A 13,968-nucleotide genomic window follows, 5' to 3' on the forward strand; every position below is an offset into this window, starting at 1 on the left:
TCCATGCCGATAAATCCGGCGCCACCCCAGGAGGCCTTAAGGTGTATAGTGCGAGGATTAATACCTAGGGCTAGCCCACTCGATCTCCCCATGACATCAAGGGACTGGAAAGTCCAGCCCGGTTTCAACGAGTGAAGCACAGGAATAATTTGATCAGCCAACCCAAGGGTTTCTTGCAGAAATATAATATCAACAGGCTCAGATTCAAATAATCGTCCGAGGGCTAGTTTTTTGGGAGGGCTAGCCAGACCTCTACAGTTAAAGGAAAGCCACTTCATGGGGGAGACTATGGCAGGGTAGTCTGTGCTCGAAGTACCCAGTCGAGAGTAGATTGTCTGCCAGAAGCCACTTCCACCCTAGCTTGTAGAATGGCCTTTGACATATGAGATTTTCGCCCCCTGGAGGATTTGGAAGCGCAGGAAGGGGAGATCAGGCCCAACTCGGAGTTCACAAATGTCTCAGGTGGGTGAGATGAGCGGGAACGAAGGTTATAAGGGTGAGAGTGTCCAGAGATGATAGAAGGAGCAACATGAGGGGGAGAGCGCTCCAGGTCTGGGATAGAAGGTGGAGTAGTAGAGTTAACCGGAAGATGGGAGACGAGGGAACAAGGGATGGTGTTAGGGATATAATCCGGAATAGATGCAGATGCAGAATGCAAATGCTGTGCAGAGCATGAATAAGAAGATGCAGTAACAGAGCAAGGGAGAGGAGGTGTACCCGAAGATCGAGTAGTCGTTGTTGCAGCCCTTGATCTTGTCATCGGCGGGGAGTACTCGAGGATGGCATCTGAGTTGATACTCCCTTCTTTGACAGAGGAGCATTTGCCGGTGGAGTCTGGTCAGCAGTAGATGTTGGCGCCCTTGCGGCAACGTCCTCTGCTTCTTTGGTTGGGGGGTAGCCTTACAAACCAAAGGACATTCCTTGTAGAGGTGCCCAACCTTATGGCACCTACGACATCTGAACGACACTCCATAGTCCAGGATTTGAATCCTGGTGAAATTCTTCCATTGCAGTGTGATTTTTTCCTCCAACCCTTCTCTAGTATCCAAGTAGACCAGTATGTGGGCCAAAGACTAGTTTTCGGATCTGATGTATGATTTGTTGTAGTCCAGATAGGTGCCGAGTGCATTGCCTATGCAAATGAATATATCTTCGGACCAAAAGTGCAGGGGAAGACCAGGCAACCTGACCCAAAGTGGTCTAGCTCCAATTTGTTCCCGCTCTGGATCAAAGAGCGGACTCCAGTGCTTTAGCATGACCGGTGCCATCTCTATGTGCCAATATCTGGTAAGTGCCCAATTTGTGTATTCCTCCTGCTGAAAATGGAGCGCGAACCATCCTCGAGCCAATGTTTGCACCTCTGGGAGATCCTTGAAGATGTTTCCCCAAATCTCTTTGACCCAGAGTCTGAGTCTCTCAGCAGAATAGGCGCGACCCCGAACTCTTCCAACAAGAACCTGACCTGCCGTGTCTACAACTTCCCCCATGTTAATCCCTTCCCCGAATTTTAGGGTCAGGTCCTTGCTCGTGACCTTCACACACTTGAGCTTTCGTTTCCCTGATCGAGGCGCAGTTGGATGATCCTGCAAGGGGTCCAGAGAGCCTTGGTGCTCTTGTTGAGACTGCTGAGCAGAGTGTCAAACTTTGATGACCAGGGTTTCAAAGAAGCTGGAGGGGGAGGATGAGGAGCTTGATGCCGCAGCAGGAGGGGTGAGTGGAGAGGACGAAGGCGGGTCGAGTTCGGTCGCAAAATTAAAATCTGTAGTGGAGGGAAGCTCGAAAGGAGTTGGGTGTACCAACTTCCCGGATGGCGATGACTCAAAAGGGGGAGATGACGACGTGCAGGAGGTAAGCAGGTGGAGGGTTGTCGGGGAGAGGGGAGGGCAGTCGAGATTCAGGGAGTCGATGGATAGAGCGGCGAAGGGGAGTTCGGAAGTGGATGGAGAGGACGAAGGCAGGTCGAGTCTGGTCGCAGAATCGAAACTTGCAGTGGAGGGAAGCTCGAAAGGAGTCGGGTGTACCAAATTCCCAGATGGCGATGGTTCAAAAGGGGGAGATGACGACATGTAGGTGGAGGGTTGCCGACGAGAGGGGAGGGTAGTCGAGATCCGGGGAGTCGATGGATAGAGCGGCGAAGGGGAGGCCGGAAGTGGATGGACCAAGGAAAGAAACAGAGGGGGGCGTAACGGAGATAAGTGGAACAGACAGGTGCTGATAACCAAGGGGTGTAGAATCCGATGTAGGGTTAGGGCTTCGCCAGATAGTAGCATAGGGGTTAGGGTCGACAGAGTAGTCCACCTCCTCGAGCTCCATATCCGACATCCTGCAGCAAACCCGACGACAGCGGAAGGCAACAGGTGACAACGAAAACGAAAAGCATCCAACCGTAACGGTGAGGACGACATCACAAATCAATGGGTCATGTTAATTCATTGCAGACAATGAAACCCTAGCCGTGCTCCTTGTTCGGTGAAGATGCAGGTGCGTGGGTACCCATCGCCTCCTTCTATCTAGCACTATCTATCGTCTTCTTTCCTTTATTTCCAAATTAGAATCCATTCTTTTTTGTCATTAATAGATTCCATTTTGCATGTCGATATTTTTATGTCAAACAATACTTCACTTTTCTTGACTTTATTTATTTATTTTTATAATTCCCTTTCATAATATGTATCTACTTGTGCACCTTTAATTCCTTGTAATTTAGATTACCCTTTCCCCCCTTTTTTTTACAACTTTAATATATATACATATATTTTAAACATTTGAATATGACCTTTTTTTTATAAGATTGAGAGACCTTTTAATTAATTGTACTTAGTAATTTGTGCTTTGAAACGAGGACTGTACGATAGTTAAATGAGATAACCTTGTCATTAAATTTAATTTGGCGACAGTAACTTAAATATGAAATGTACGGTCACGTCAGTATGCATTGGTGTGGCACACTGATTTTTGTAATAGAGGTGGAAGGCGATGGATGGGGGATCTGTGGCTGCGGTGGAACAGGTGGCCAGTCTGTGGTAGCATCTGCGTCGTGGAAGGAATTCTTGGTTTTGGTAGCTTGTTGTTTGTGCTTCGGGGTAAAGACCAGTCGTGCTTGACTTTAACAATGAAAAACAACCTAGCGCATGATACACAATCTTGAGTTGGTCAGAATGATGTCAAGGTGGATGAAGTTCCTTACCAAAGATCCATTAAAGAATTTTCGTGTAGATTGGTATGTGTATGGAATAACGATGTTGTTGACCATACGAATGACGACGACGTATGGTTGCTGCACATGCGACAACTCTGTTACTAGGAGTGGTTGACGATGGCGGCTGGATTTGGTCACTGGAGTGACCATTGTTACAATATGTGACTGCAACAACAAATGCAATAGGACTAAGGCGGATGCAACAGAGGTGGGCTTAAGGCATCTTCTTAGACTGCAACTGCAAACGATAGCTAGGACTGTGTTGTTGGAGCAGTGGACGGGGAGATGGCCCGTGGCTCGAGTGGCAGTGGCTTGGATTGCCGCAGACTTTTTTAATTTTTAATTTTAGGATTTTTATTATTATTTTTTAATATATAAAGACTTGTTTTTATTTGTCTTTTTTTATATATTTTATGTTTCTCATTTTTTGACTCTTTTTTTCTAATTTCCTTTTTTATTTTTATTTTTATCTTTTAATTTTTCTTTTTCTCTTGACTTTTTTTAATACTTTTTTTTTTTAATCTAATATATAATCTATATTATTCTTTTATTTTTCCTTTTATTTTTTAAATGGTCAAGGGCCTTCAGTGAAATGGAGAATCTCTAGAAACAATATAGCAAAACACTTCAATCACAATGACAACAAAGTTGGCGGAAAGTTGATGTCCAAAGGCCGGATCAGACTGGCTCTATGCAACGGTTGAGCAGCTAGAGGATCGAACCTGGCTCTGATACCAATGTAGCAAACAAAGTTCGTATACTCAAAAGTTAAATACTTCAGAAGACTTGGAATATGAAGATCTCCTTTGAAGATACAAGAATATATATTAAAATGTCTGAATGGGAATGATGGTACAAATGAGAGTGAGGGCTTGCTTACATACCCTAGGCAGGTACCTTTTCACATATGGTCATGCCCTTAGAGACATGCCTTTTCATTATTAACTACTAGTTAATTAATCATTATTTATGTTTATTATTTTGTACATTTTTATATAAATTATATCCATAACAGTTTGAAAGTCATGAAATCTGTGCGAGTGTGAAGGCATAGACTAGAGATGATTGAGGGATCACTAACATGTTTTGTCGAACTTTTAAAGACATGATTTTAGTACTCTTAGCTAAAGAAAAGAGAAGCATTGTTGGAGAGACTAAAGGTGATTCTCAAACTGAGATGACATTATACTCAAGAAACAATCATAGCAGATCAACTAAAGACAAGGGGAAGATGGAATGCTACTATGGCAAGAAATTGGGTCACACAAATTGGAAATGTAGATTTCAAACTAATGATGTTCTAAAGGGAAAACTGGAAGACAAACCGTACGTGTTGAATGTAGCCACTATTGCAGATCCATTGGATGCCGACAATGGTGATTACATTCTATGCATTTTAATAAGCCTGCACTTTGAAGACAAGAATAGATCTAGTTTAGATGCAATGCAGCATGGTGTTAGGATGTATGGTTTATTATGTAATAAAGTCATTTTATGACTAGAGTATGCTAATGTTCACTTTTTGTGTAAAGCAGTCACTGTGAGTATCTAACTTTGAGATCAGTTGTGGCTCGACCCTATCCAGGCTTTCACTTATTCAGTGATCTAGCTCATTTTCTATTACTCTTTTTCTGAGAGAGTTCCTTCCTGCAAGGATAATTCATCTTTATAAAAATGATCAGCTTGAACATTAAATTCTCAATATATATGTGAGAGTTATTTCTGAAAATTTTCTTTTTACCTTCAATACCCTGTTCATGATGGGATTAAGAGTCAAATTCTCAATCTGGCACCTTCTGTTTGCCCAGTTCTTTAGAAGCTTGGAATCTTCAAGCATCTCTACTTTGACATTATCTATCTGCAGCACATTTCATGAGCAGCCACCGCAAAAAATTCAGCTTGATTGTTTGTTCCTTGCCCAACCGCATATTTCAGGATAATGGAATTTTTCTTCTAAGAAAAGCATCCCTCCTGCAACACACATACGTAGAGTCCATGAAACACCAAGCCATCAAGTAATTTATTTCTGGTTCTTTGAAATTTTATCTTTGCTAGTTTCCTGAATCCTCTATATGAGAATCTTATCTAGTGACCTACCAACGATATACCTTTTTCCCTTGGTATATCACGTTATTTCTGGTAAGCCACAAACCCCAAAATACAAAACTTGGCACAGCTTTATGATCTGTTTCAGATGTGTCATTAAACCAGTTTTTGCAACAGTCTAACTGGGAGTCTTTTTCCCATTTATTTCTTCTGCCTAATATTTGATGGGCAAGATATTTTACAAAGGTATGATTGACTGTTTCTTCATCAACACACGGCTCACCCTGCTCATTGCCCCATGTTAAAATATTGTTAGTTGGAGCTAACCATAGGAATATTTATTATTTTTGTTTTGAGCATGCTGTTAAGCTTTTACAAATATGGGCGTTACATTGTATTTCCCTATTGAAATGTTACTCTGGATGGTGCAAAGCTGTTATATGATTTTACTCAAGGTCAGAAACAGAATGTTATGCATCTGGAAACTTGTCTTCCCAACTAGACTTATTCCTTGAAATAGAAGACTGTTACCTTTTACATATGGAATATGCCAGGATATTCACCCTAGTAGCATCTGGAAATTTGTATTCCCAACTAGACTTATTCCTTGAATTAGAAGACTTACCTTTCACATATGGAATATGCCTCGATATTCATCCTAGTAGCACTTGAATTCTTATGTCACAGCTAGGCTTATTCATGAAAATATAGTAGTGTTACCTTCTATGCATCTAAAATATTTAAATATATTGATTTAAGTTGCATTGAGCACTGTCTAATTTCTTATGGACATGTGCAGGTTGGGTTAATCGTTTTGCAAATGCCGGTGATGCTGCTGTTGATGTTGCTGAAAATACTGCAGTGCGGGTAAGAATTGTATCTATTTTCTTGAGTGGATGCGAATTATAGTTGATAAGCTTTCTTTTGGAATCATCAATGCAAATAACATATGTCATCAATGTCTCAATTAAGGTAAGAGAGCCAATGTCACGCTCATCATTCAAGGAGATAGAAACACCTGAAACATCTTTATTCCCCAAGGATTTCTCTACAGGATCTATCCTCTTCAAATCTTCAAAAATTTCATCATTGTGTTCACAAATTTGGAAAGGAAATCCACAATAACTCACCAAACCCTCGTTTCTTTTAAAATGATGATGGCTGCTGGCATGCCCTCCTCATGCAAGTGTACATCAACATCACAAAATGCTTCTTTTTGAACAAAAGTGAGTACATCAACATCATGAAAATCTTCAACACACCTGTTAATGTTAGGATCTTCTATATGAGGTGCTTTATCAAGATGTTCAAGCGCGCCGCCCCCCAATACATGCCAAATTCTTTGATTAAATCTGTGAATGAAGATATTTTTCTCAGATTACATTATTTGAACCATCCATCTGCATCACTTTCCAAAGTAAGTATGGGCATTTCATCATGACATCCTCGTGGTCAAGATTGAGATGTGAAATTTTTTCCAAGAAAGTTATAACTTATAATATGTAGTATAACTGAATCATTATGTCCTCAGAACTATGCCAATTTGTTGACCTTTCAACTTGCACTTCAAAAATGATCCAAATCCAATTACAATTGTGAGTAAAAGACAATTTCAGTGGTTTTCCTCCACTCTTTCGGTTGGTGCTTTTCTAACCAATGGGGGAAACCCCAGAATAAGACCATAAATCTGCTCTTCAAGCACAGATGTACAAATCAGATTTATGGAAGGTAATGCTTTTTTGGGTTTTCAGAAGTTAATATGGTGGATTCTGGGAAGATCAGTGCATTGTCTTAGGGTTGTGGAGTCTAGGAAATCAGTGGTGTTTCAAAACACATGAAGGACATGATAAACCCTCTAGCAGCAGATATTATGTCATGACTCATAACACATCTGGTATATTAATAACAGTGGAGTGAAACATACATAAGAAGTACAAAGACAGTGACAATCATATTTCTCTCAAAGAAGAAATCTGAGTGAAGAAACAGTCATATTTATTGCATGAACAGCTCCTTAGTACATCACAAAACAGCTTTTACAAGAAAAGATTGAAGAGAGCTGCTAAGACCACTCTTCAAACCCTCTTTTAGACAAGAAGCAGCCTATATGTCAGTAACACATCAATCCTCTTGCCCAAAGATATGATAGCAACTTAGCAAGTGTAATTGTGACCTTACAAATATCCCAGGTATGGAAGAATAAAAGAAGAAGATGACAGCCCCAAAATTTTCAACCTTACAGCAAGAACAACCAAGTATACCTGGTTTCTTTCTTCTCCTAGAATCTTAAAACCTTAGAGTGACTAGGTTAAGATATATGAAATAATAAACTAATACTTCGCCTTCTTTTCCTTAGCCTTTGCATTAAATCTTATTTAATAAAGACCTAGACGATCTTTCTCCACAAGAGAAGCTCACACCCTCCATAAAATAATTTTAAAATGGCTTTTGAGTTGTCCCAAGGAGGGCATTCCCACTAGTGGTCATTTTGCCATGGGTTTGAAAATTTTCACCTAGCCATATCTCATTTTCATATGACAAACTCCCTCGGTTTTGCCTTGAATGTGGAACATTCTGTTAGATGAGTGCAATATTGCTTCTGAAGTGTGCCAAAGGGACCATATTAACCATTCGAATGGTGAAATATGCTTCCAGATATGTGTAACATGCCTCAAACCATTTATCTTTACCCCAAAAGACCTCACAGGTGAAATGTCTCTAAATATGTGGAACATGCCTTGAACAATGTGTTCTTCCCCCAAAGTCCTCAAAGGTCAAACACACTTCCAAACATGTAGTAGACTCGTCAAAAGACAGACAATGTGTTCTTCCCCCAAAGTTTTCAAATGTCAAACACACTTCCAAATATGTAGCAGACACAGATAGTGTTGGCCTCCAACATGCTCCCATGAGGTGAAAACCATAAGAACACCAATAGTCTTCTAAATTTTATTTCTCCTGCAATCTCATTGTGTCAACATGTTCTTATAAAATATAGTTATTTATAGTCACTTGGTTGTGTATGTCAATTTCGAGGAAGGGATGGGTGGGAAGTTGTTGTTTGGAGCCTAATTTGGAAAAGAAAATGTTTTTGGGAATCCCTAAGCCTGCCCTACATACCAAAGCCAATTCACAACCTAATAATTGTAAAATTCCTGAACACTAGATAGTAGTAGAGCTTGTTGAGAATGGATTGAATGATAGTGGGTATTAAACACATCATCATTGTTACTGCAAAATCTAGCAGGCCTAGTGCAAAGCCTCACTAGGTGGATCCATACCTAGTGGCAACAAGAGATCGGCCTCCACTGGCACCTCAACAACCTTTCTCTAACGATTTAGTGGTATTTGAATCCCAAGGGAGGCTTCCATATACATATTATATTTCACCTAAAGGATATTCAATAAGAAGGGTTCAAGTTGATGGATGAGGTCTAATGATTGGGATAGGTTATTGAGAGAGCCAAGAAGGCTAATATAATCTTTACCAAGTACAAGCACTTTGTTCCTAGACCACTTAAGCAAATTATAATAACCAAAAGAAATAGCCTTATGACGATAGATCAATAAAGGATCGAGACTATCAATTAGATATGCAAGGTTTAGGGTTTGTAATGAAGATTTTATGGCTGAAACACACATAAAACAACAATTAATGATGATATCAGCCCTAGAAATACGGTTTTACAATGCCAATACATGCTAGATTTGCTTTTTATCAATTATTTAATGCAATTTCTATTTAAAGGGTAATAACACATCGAGTAAAATTACATTTTAGCAATATTTCAAAGAAATCCTACCCTTACCCTAGATATCTAAAATTCGAGGGAAGAGAGAGAAATAGTTAAAATTGAGAGATTAATCAACACCATTTGGACTAGTATCTTGATCTAAATGGGAAATGGAGTCACATATAGGGCAAATTCGATGGAGACGACTTTGATGGAGAGGGCGAGAGGGCTAAAGCCTCTTCTTACAAACCACCCTATTGGCTTCCTTAATAGGAAGATTTTAAATTCAAGAGATGCACAACTTGGAGTTCTCTTGAAGGATTCAAGAAAAACAATTTCGTATAACACAAAGATTCAAGATTTCTAGATAAATATAGCAATTTTAACTATGGCACATGTAGAAACCCCAATTTACGCAAGATACCATGCAATATATATAAGATAAGCAATAAACTTTAAAAATTCTACAAGACTCTGTTCAATCAATCCCAATATTCTAGATAGGAGCTAGTGCACACTTTTGAAGAGAGAGAAGTGTGTTGATGAATGATGATCAATAAGTGAATAAGGTTTCCCTCCTATTTATATGAGGGTAACCAAGCCTTATTACACTAATTTTACAAGCAAAACCCTTAAAAAGTTTACTTTAGCATTCAAGTAGGTCAAAGGTCAGTGATTGACCTTGAAATAGCTTTAAAACATAACAAAATGCCAAAAATAACTCACATGTGCGGGAGAAAAGTGGTCTCCAACAAGGCATCAAGGAACTGAGGCAAGGGTCTAAGAGTGTTCATCTATCCAAGAAAACCCCAAAGTGCATATGTGCATCTCTAAAAGGTGCCTCTTCCACCATGATGTCATGCAAGAGAGGTCTTATGTCACCCTTTTCACACATTTGAGAATGGCGTGGCATCTATAAGGGCAAGTGTTGGCATCAAAGAGGGATGTGCTATCCCTCCCAAGTCATCTCAATGATAACCACCCTCATATGGGCTTCAGAACAAGGTATTGTCCATCAAATAGGGTCAAAGTCAACTTGGGGGTGTCCTGGGTCCATCTAGGCACATCATCAAGTAGTCCAACACCCACACCCAAGCTTTAGCCCAACGTTTTAGCATTTGGAGGCTCATCAAGAGATGTAGTATCATGTGGAAGTTGCTTAAGGCCCAATGCTCATCTTTGGAGGGGCAACGTTGGAGTCACAAGGTCATGTATGCTCTCAGAATGGAGCAAAGAACCCTCCTAGAAGGTGCTGAAGATGAATAAAGCTATCCCTCAAGGGGACTCTATAGCAATGCCAAACCACTAGAACAAAACCTCTGAAGATCAAGTGGGATCACCTTCATTAGGGACATGAAACCATTAAAGCATCTTAGTGAACCATATCTAATGTTAGGAGCATAGAAATACTTCACACAAAACTCACCTTCAAATGTCTAACTAGATTAGGATTTGTAAATAGGTTACCTCACTTATGTAAGGGATGATTAGGTCAACAACCCTATTAAGTGCTTTCGGCTTCCAAGGGGAGTGACATGTCCCAGGTTAGCCCATCAACCCATAGGTGTGTATGAGAATGGTGGTCATGGAGTGGGAGAGACTTCAAGTCAGGTGCCATGGTCATAAGACTAGCTAATGGGGGTCCAACATCTCGAGTTTAATGATGTAAGGAGGGAGCAATCATGGTGGCATTAGTTACCCCTTTCTTTGGCTTGCTTTTTCTCCCCTCTAGTGTGCCTTTTACTTCAATGATTTGTCTTTATTTGGTGCATAGCTTAGGAGCCCAAGCTCACTTTATGCCATACTACCATAGTAGTTTCTTGCTCATCGAGGTTTGGGCATTCAAGTGTTCTTTATTTGAGATGAACTAGGTGATGGCTAATGGGGGGATAGAGCTCATGCTAAGCTTTTGCCGACGTGCTAAATATGTCGCAGCCATCTTTTGCACTTTACATTTTCTTTCAATGTGGCTTTATATGCTTTCAACGCTCTTTCGGCTACATCAACCTCCAGGGCCAAGTTTCCACGCCCTGACTCGAGGATTTGGATATAGGGTGCCCATTTCAATGATCAATGACTACCATCCCAAAGAATGGAGATTAGAGATGGACATGCTATATCAATCAGTGCCTCCCTCGCAGTGCACTTCCCCAACTCCTAAGGCTTCAAAGGAGGTCCCACTAGATTAGAGTCAAAAGACTAACCTCCCAAGTGAATTGTGGGGACAATGATACAATTGAGATTGGTCAATCATCCAGTTTTCCCTGTGATCCATATTAACATGCCCATAACATTAAATGAAAGCACATGGTTGCAAGAATGGTTAGGGTACTTGTTGAGAGATGACCCACCTTCCTTTGATAAGAATGCCAGATGGGAGAGAGATCTGACCAGAACAATGGGTGGAGAACTCTAGCATAATGTTATGTGCTGACCATCATGGGGATGCTGGCTGTCAAATGAGGAGAAAAAATTTCTCCTAGGGGTTACACACTTTTGGTGAGTAACAATCATGATAATTCAGAACAGTGCAGTTTTTTGCATGTATTTCTCTGTTAGTTTTGCATGTTAAAGTAGGATAATCCCCACCATCAAGGGTGGAGAGAAAACTGTATGTTTTCATAGCCGGATCTATAACCCCTGTACCACCGTATTCTCATCCTGTTGATCTCCTCTACAAAGAAAAATTGATGTACCCCCTACCCATAACTGTACCTGTACCTGCACCCAGACATACGCAGCATAAAGTTTAACATTACATTAAAAGCTACCTTACATGTCACAAATCTTGGTAATTTTGTCAACAACGCTACCCTTTCCTTAAGCTTCATTTGGTTATTGTTTGTGATAGCAAATAACGTTTTGTCTATTAGCTGTATATTTTCAGACTGTTGTGTTTACGGGTAAAAGGCCTTACCTATATAAATTTATGCCTTGTAAGATGGGTCTGCTGAGCCAAAAGAAACAATTTTTTATTCCTTAAATCATCACATGAAAATCTCTGCCAGTAATGATTTGCAAAAACAAGTTTGAACCCCTGTTGTATAACAGTGTACACAAATTAACTGCTGGAAACTGCTTCTCATAAAAATGGGATTGTCCCTTTGCCAACTGAGAAATCTACTGCAGTCTACTTGAACACAACCTGGTTAAGATGGTCCCACTGTGCCCACCGCCATCTGGCTTGCTATTTCTTATATCGCTTGATGAAGGGTGTATGCATGAAGGCAATTTCCATCCTGTTTCTCAATTTGAGATGCTTCCCTCGTGCTAAGTATCTCCATCTAATCTTCTGTTTATCTTTGAAATGTCATGAACACTTGTCTCTAGATGAAGGGTATTGCCAAAGAGATCCACCAAGAACCATACATGTTGCAGAACTCTCTGGCTTGACCCTTCAAATCCCACCAGGTGGTGGCCTCTTGTGTAGTTGCTTGGCACCACCTACAGGCTTATCTGGATTTCCCTTAGCTGCCTCACAAATTCTTAATAAATTCATCCTTCTGAGTACAAAGTGAGTGCTTTCATTGGATGATAACTCACTTCCTGTCTTTCAGGAGAAAAAATGTTTTGTTGTTTCTACTTATTTTTATTTTTAATTCTTATTAATTTATTAAAATTTATCTATTTTGTATAGTGTTTCTCTTTCTAAATTAAATTCAAGCAAGCTATTTGACAAATTTGTTTTCTTTTTTCTTGGGCAGTTGAAGCAGGCCAAATCTGACATTGTGTCTGCCAGCAAGTCTGCATACCGCTTTCTTGTTGGGGGTACTTCTACACCAGATCCTACTAATGCACAGGAATCTGCCCAAGGTGTGAGGTCTACCAATGGAGGTAGTAACATTTTCCAGGCATCATGGATCAAAAATTTAGCCAACCTCAAATTATCTCTTTCACAAGATGCATCCACTGGTAATCAGTTTCAAGATCATGTGTCAAAAGACAGCAGTAGTGGTTCAGCCCAAAGGGGCTCTCGAATTGCTGATTCAGTGTAAGTTTTGCGATGGCACTTGTAAGCAGAAGGGTTTTGATAAGGTTGTATATTGGATTCTGTGTACTCTTTAATGGTAAAATTGATTTCATGCTTCTATTTTACCATTCATGGGAAAGTTTGAAGCATCAGTGTTTGGCTTGTCTCCATTGTGAGCTGTAACTGTAATCATAGCTTATTTAATTGGTTATTTTCCATGGACAACAATATATGTTATTTGAGACAGTAGACTGTAATTGAGAACTAATGTTTTAATGAAAATTCTTGTTTTCCATCGCATTAGTTGCAATCTGGATTCTGAACAGAAGTCTTTCCTTCAGTCTTGTATTTTTCATTTATTTCATAGAAAATTTTATATGTAGGACGCTTGAGATACCTGCACATATGTAAGTCCTTGGTTCATTACCTGAACTGTTGTAGGAATTTTTGGAGGGTAATGGGTTTTCAGTTGGAGATTGAAACCAATGGAGGAGGAACTCTTTCATGGTATAGTTTTAGGATGTTGTTGGTTCCGTCCAGCAAAGAACATGGATTCATGTCATTAGGACTCTCTAAAAATTCAAGTACTATCACTGATTGAGAGATTCCCTATACTTTGTCATCCGAAGCAGGGATTTATGTGATTGGAAGTGCATGTAATATTTGAAGTCTCAATATTAATTAGCAGATTCCCCCATTTGGGATTATCCAGCAACATATCTGAACTATATATGAATACAAACTCTTCAAATTTCCCTTAGCTTTGAGACTGATATTCAGCTGCAAAGGTCACCTGAAGAAATGAATGAAAGAATATGAAAATTGCAAGGACAACATTTCCATCAATCAAGAGTAAACCTGTAGCATGATCATTCAGTGAGAATACTAGGGCAGCATTTTCGACAAAGGGGAGCCATATTTGGGTCTCATTAAGGAGGAACATTATATGGAATAAATGGATGCAAATTATTTGCGAAAATTAGTGTTTTCTGTCTTAGCAATCATATGGCTAGATTCAG

General features: G+C 39.9%; 1 protein-coding gene across 1 annotated transcript in view; it reads left to right on the top strand.

The window, feature by feature from the left end:
• LOC149189061 (deSI-like protein At4g17486) overlaps positions 1-13,249 on the top strand; it is a 43,610-nt gene extending 30,361 nt beyond the window's left edge. Inside the window, exons 3-4 of the mRNA XM_089411758.1 lie at positions 6,045-6,112; positions 12,684-13,249. Of these exons, the coding sequence (XP_089267884.1) occupies positions 6,045-6,112; positions 12,684-12,974 (359 nt within the window). The 3' untranslated portion in view covers positions 12,975-13,249. The remainder of the gene's footprint in view (positions 1-6,044; positions 6,113-12,683) is intronic.
• Positions 13,250-13,968: the final 719 nt, after the last annotated feature.

This window comes from Pinus tabuliformis, chromosome 3_1 (genome assembly GCF_031772625.1).
Source record: "Pinus tabuliformis cultivar Carrire ecotype Pingquan chromosome 3_1, CPIR1, whole genome shotgun sequence".
In the NCBI taxonomy this organism is placed as follows: domain Eukaryota; kingdom Viridiplantae; phylum Streptophyta; class Pinopsida; order Pinales; family Pinaceae; genus Pinus; species Pinus tabuliformis.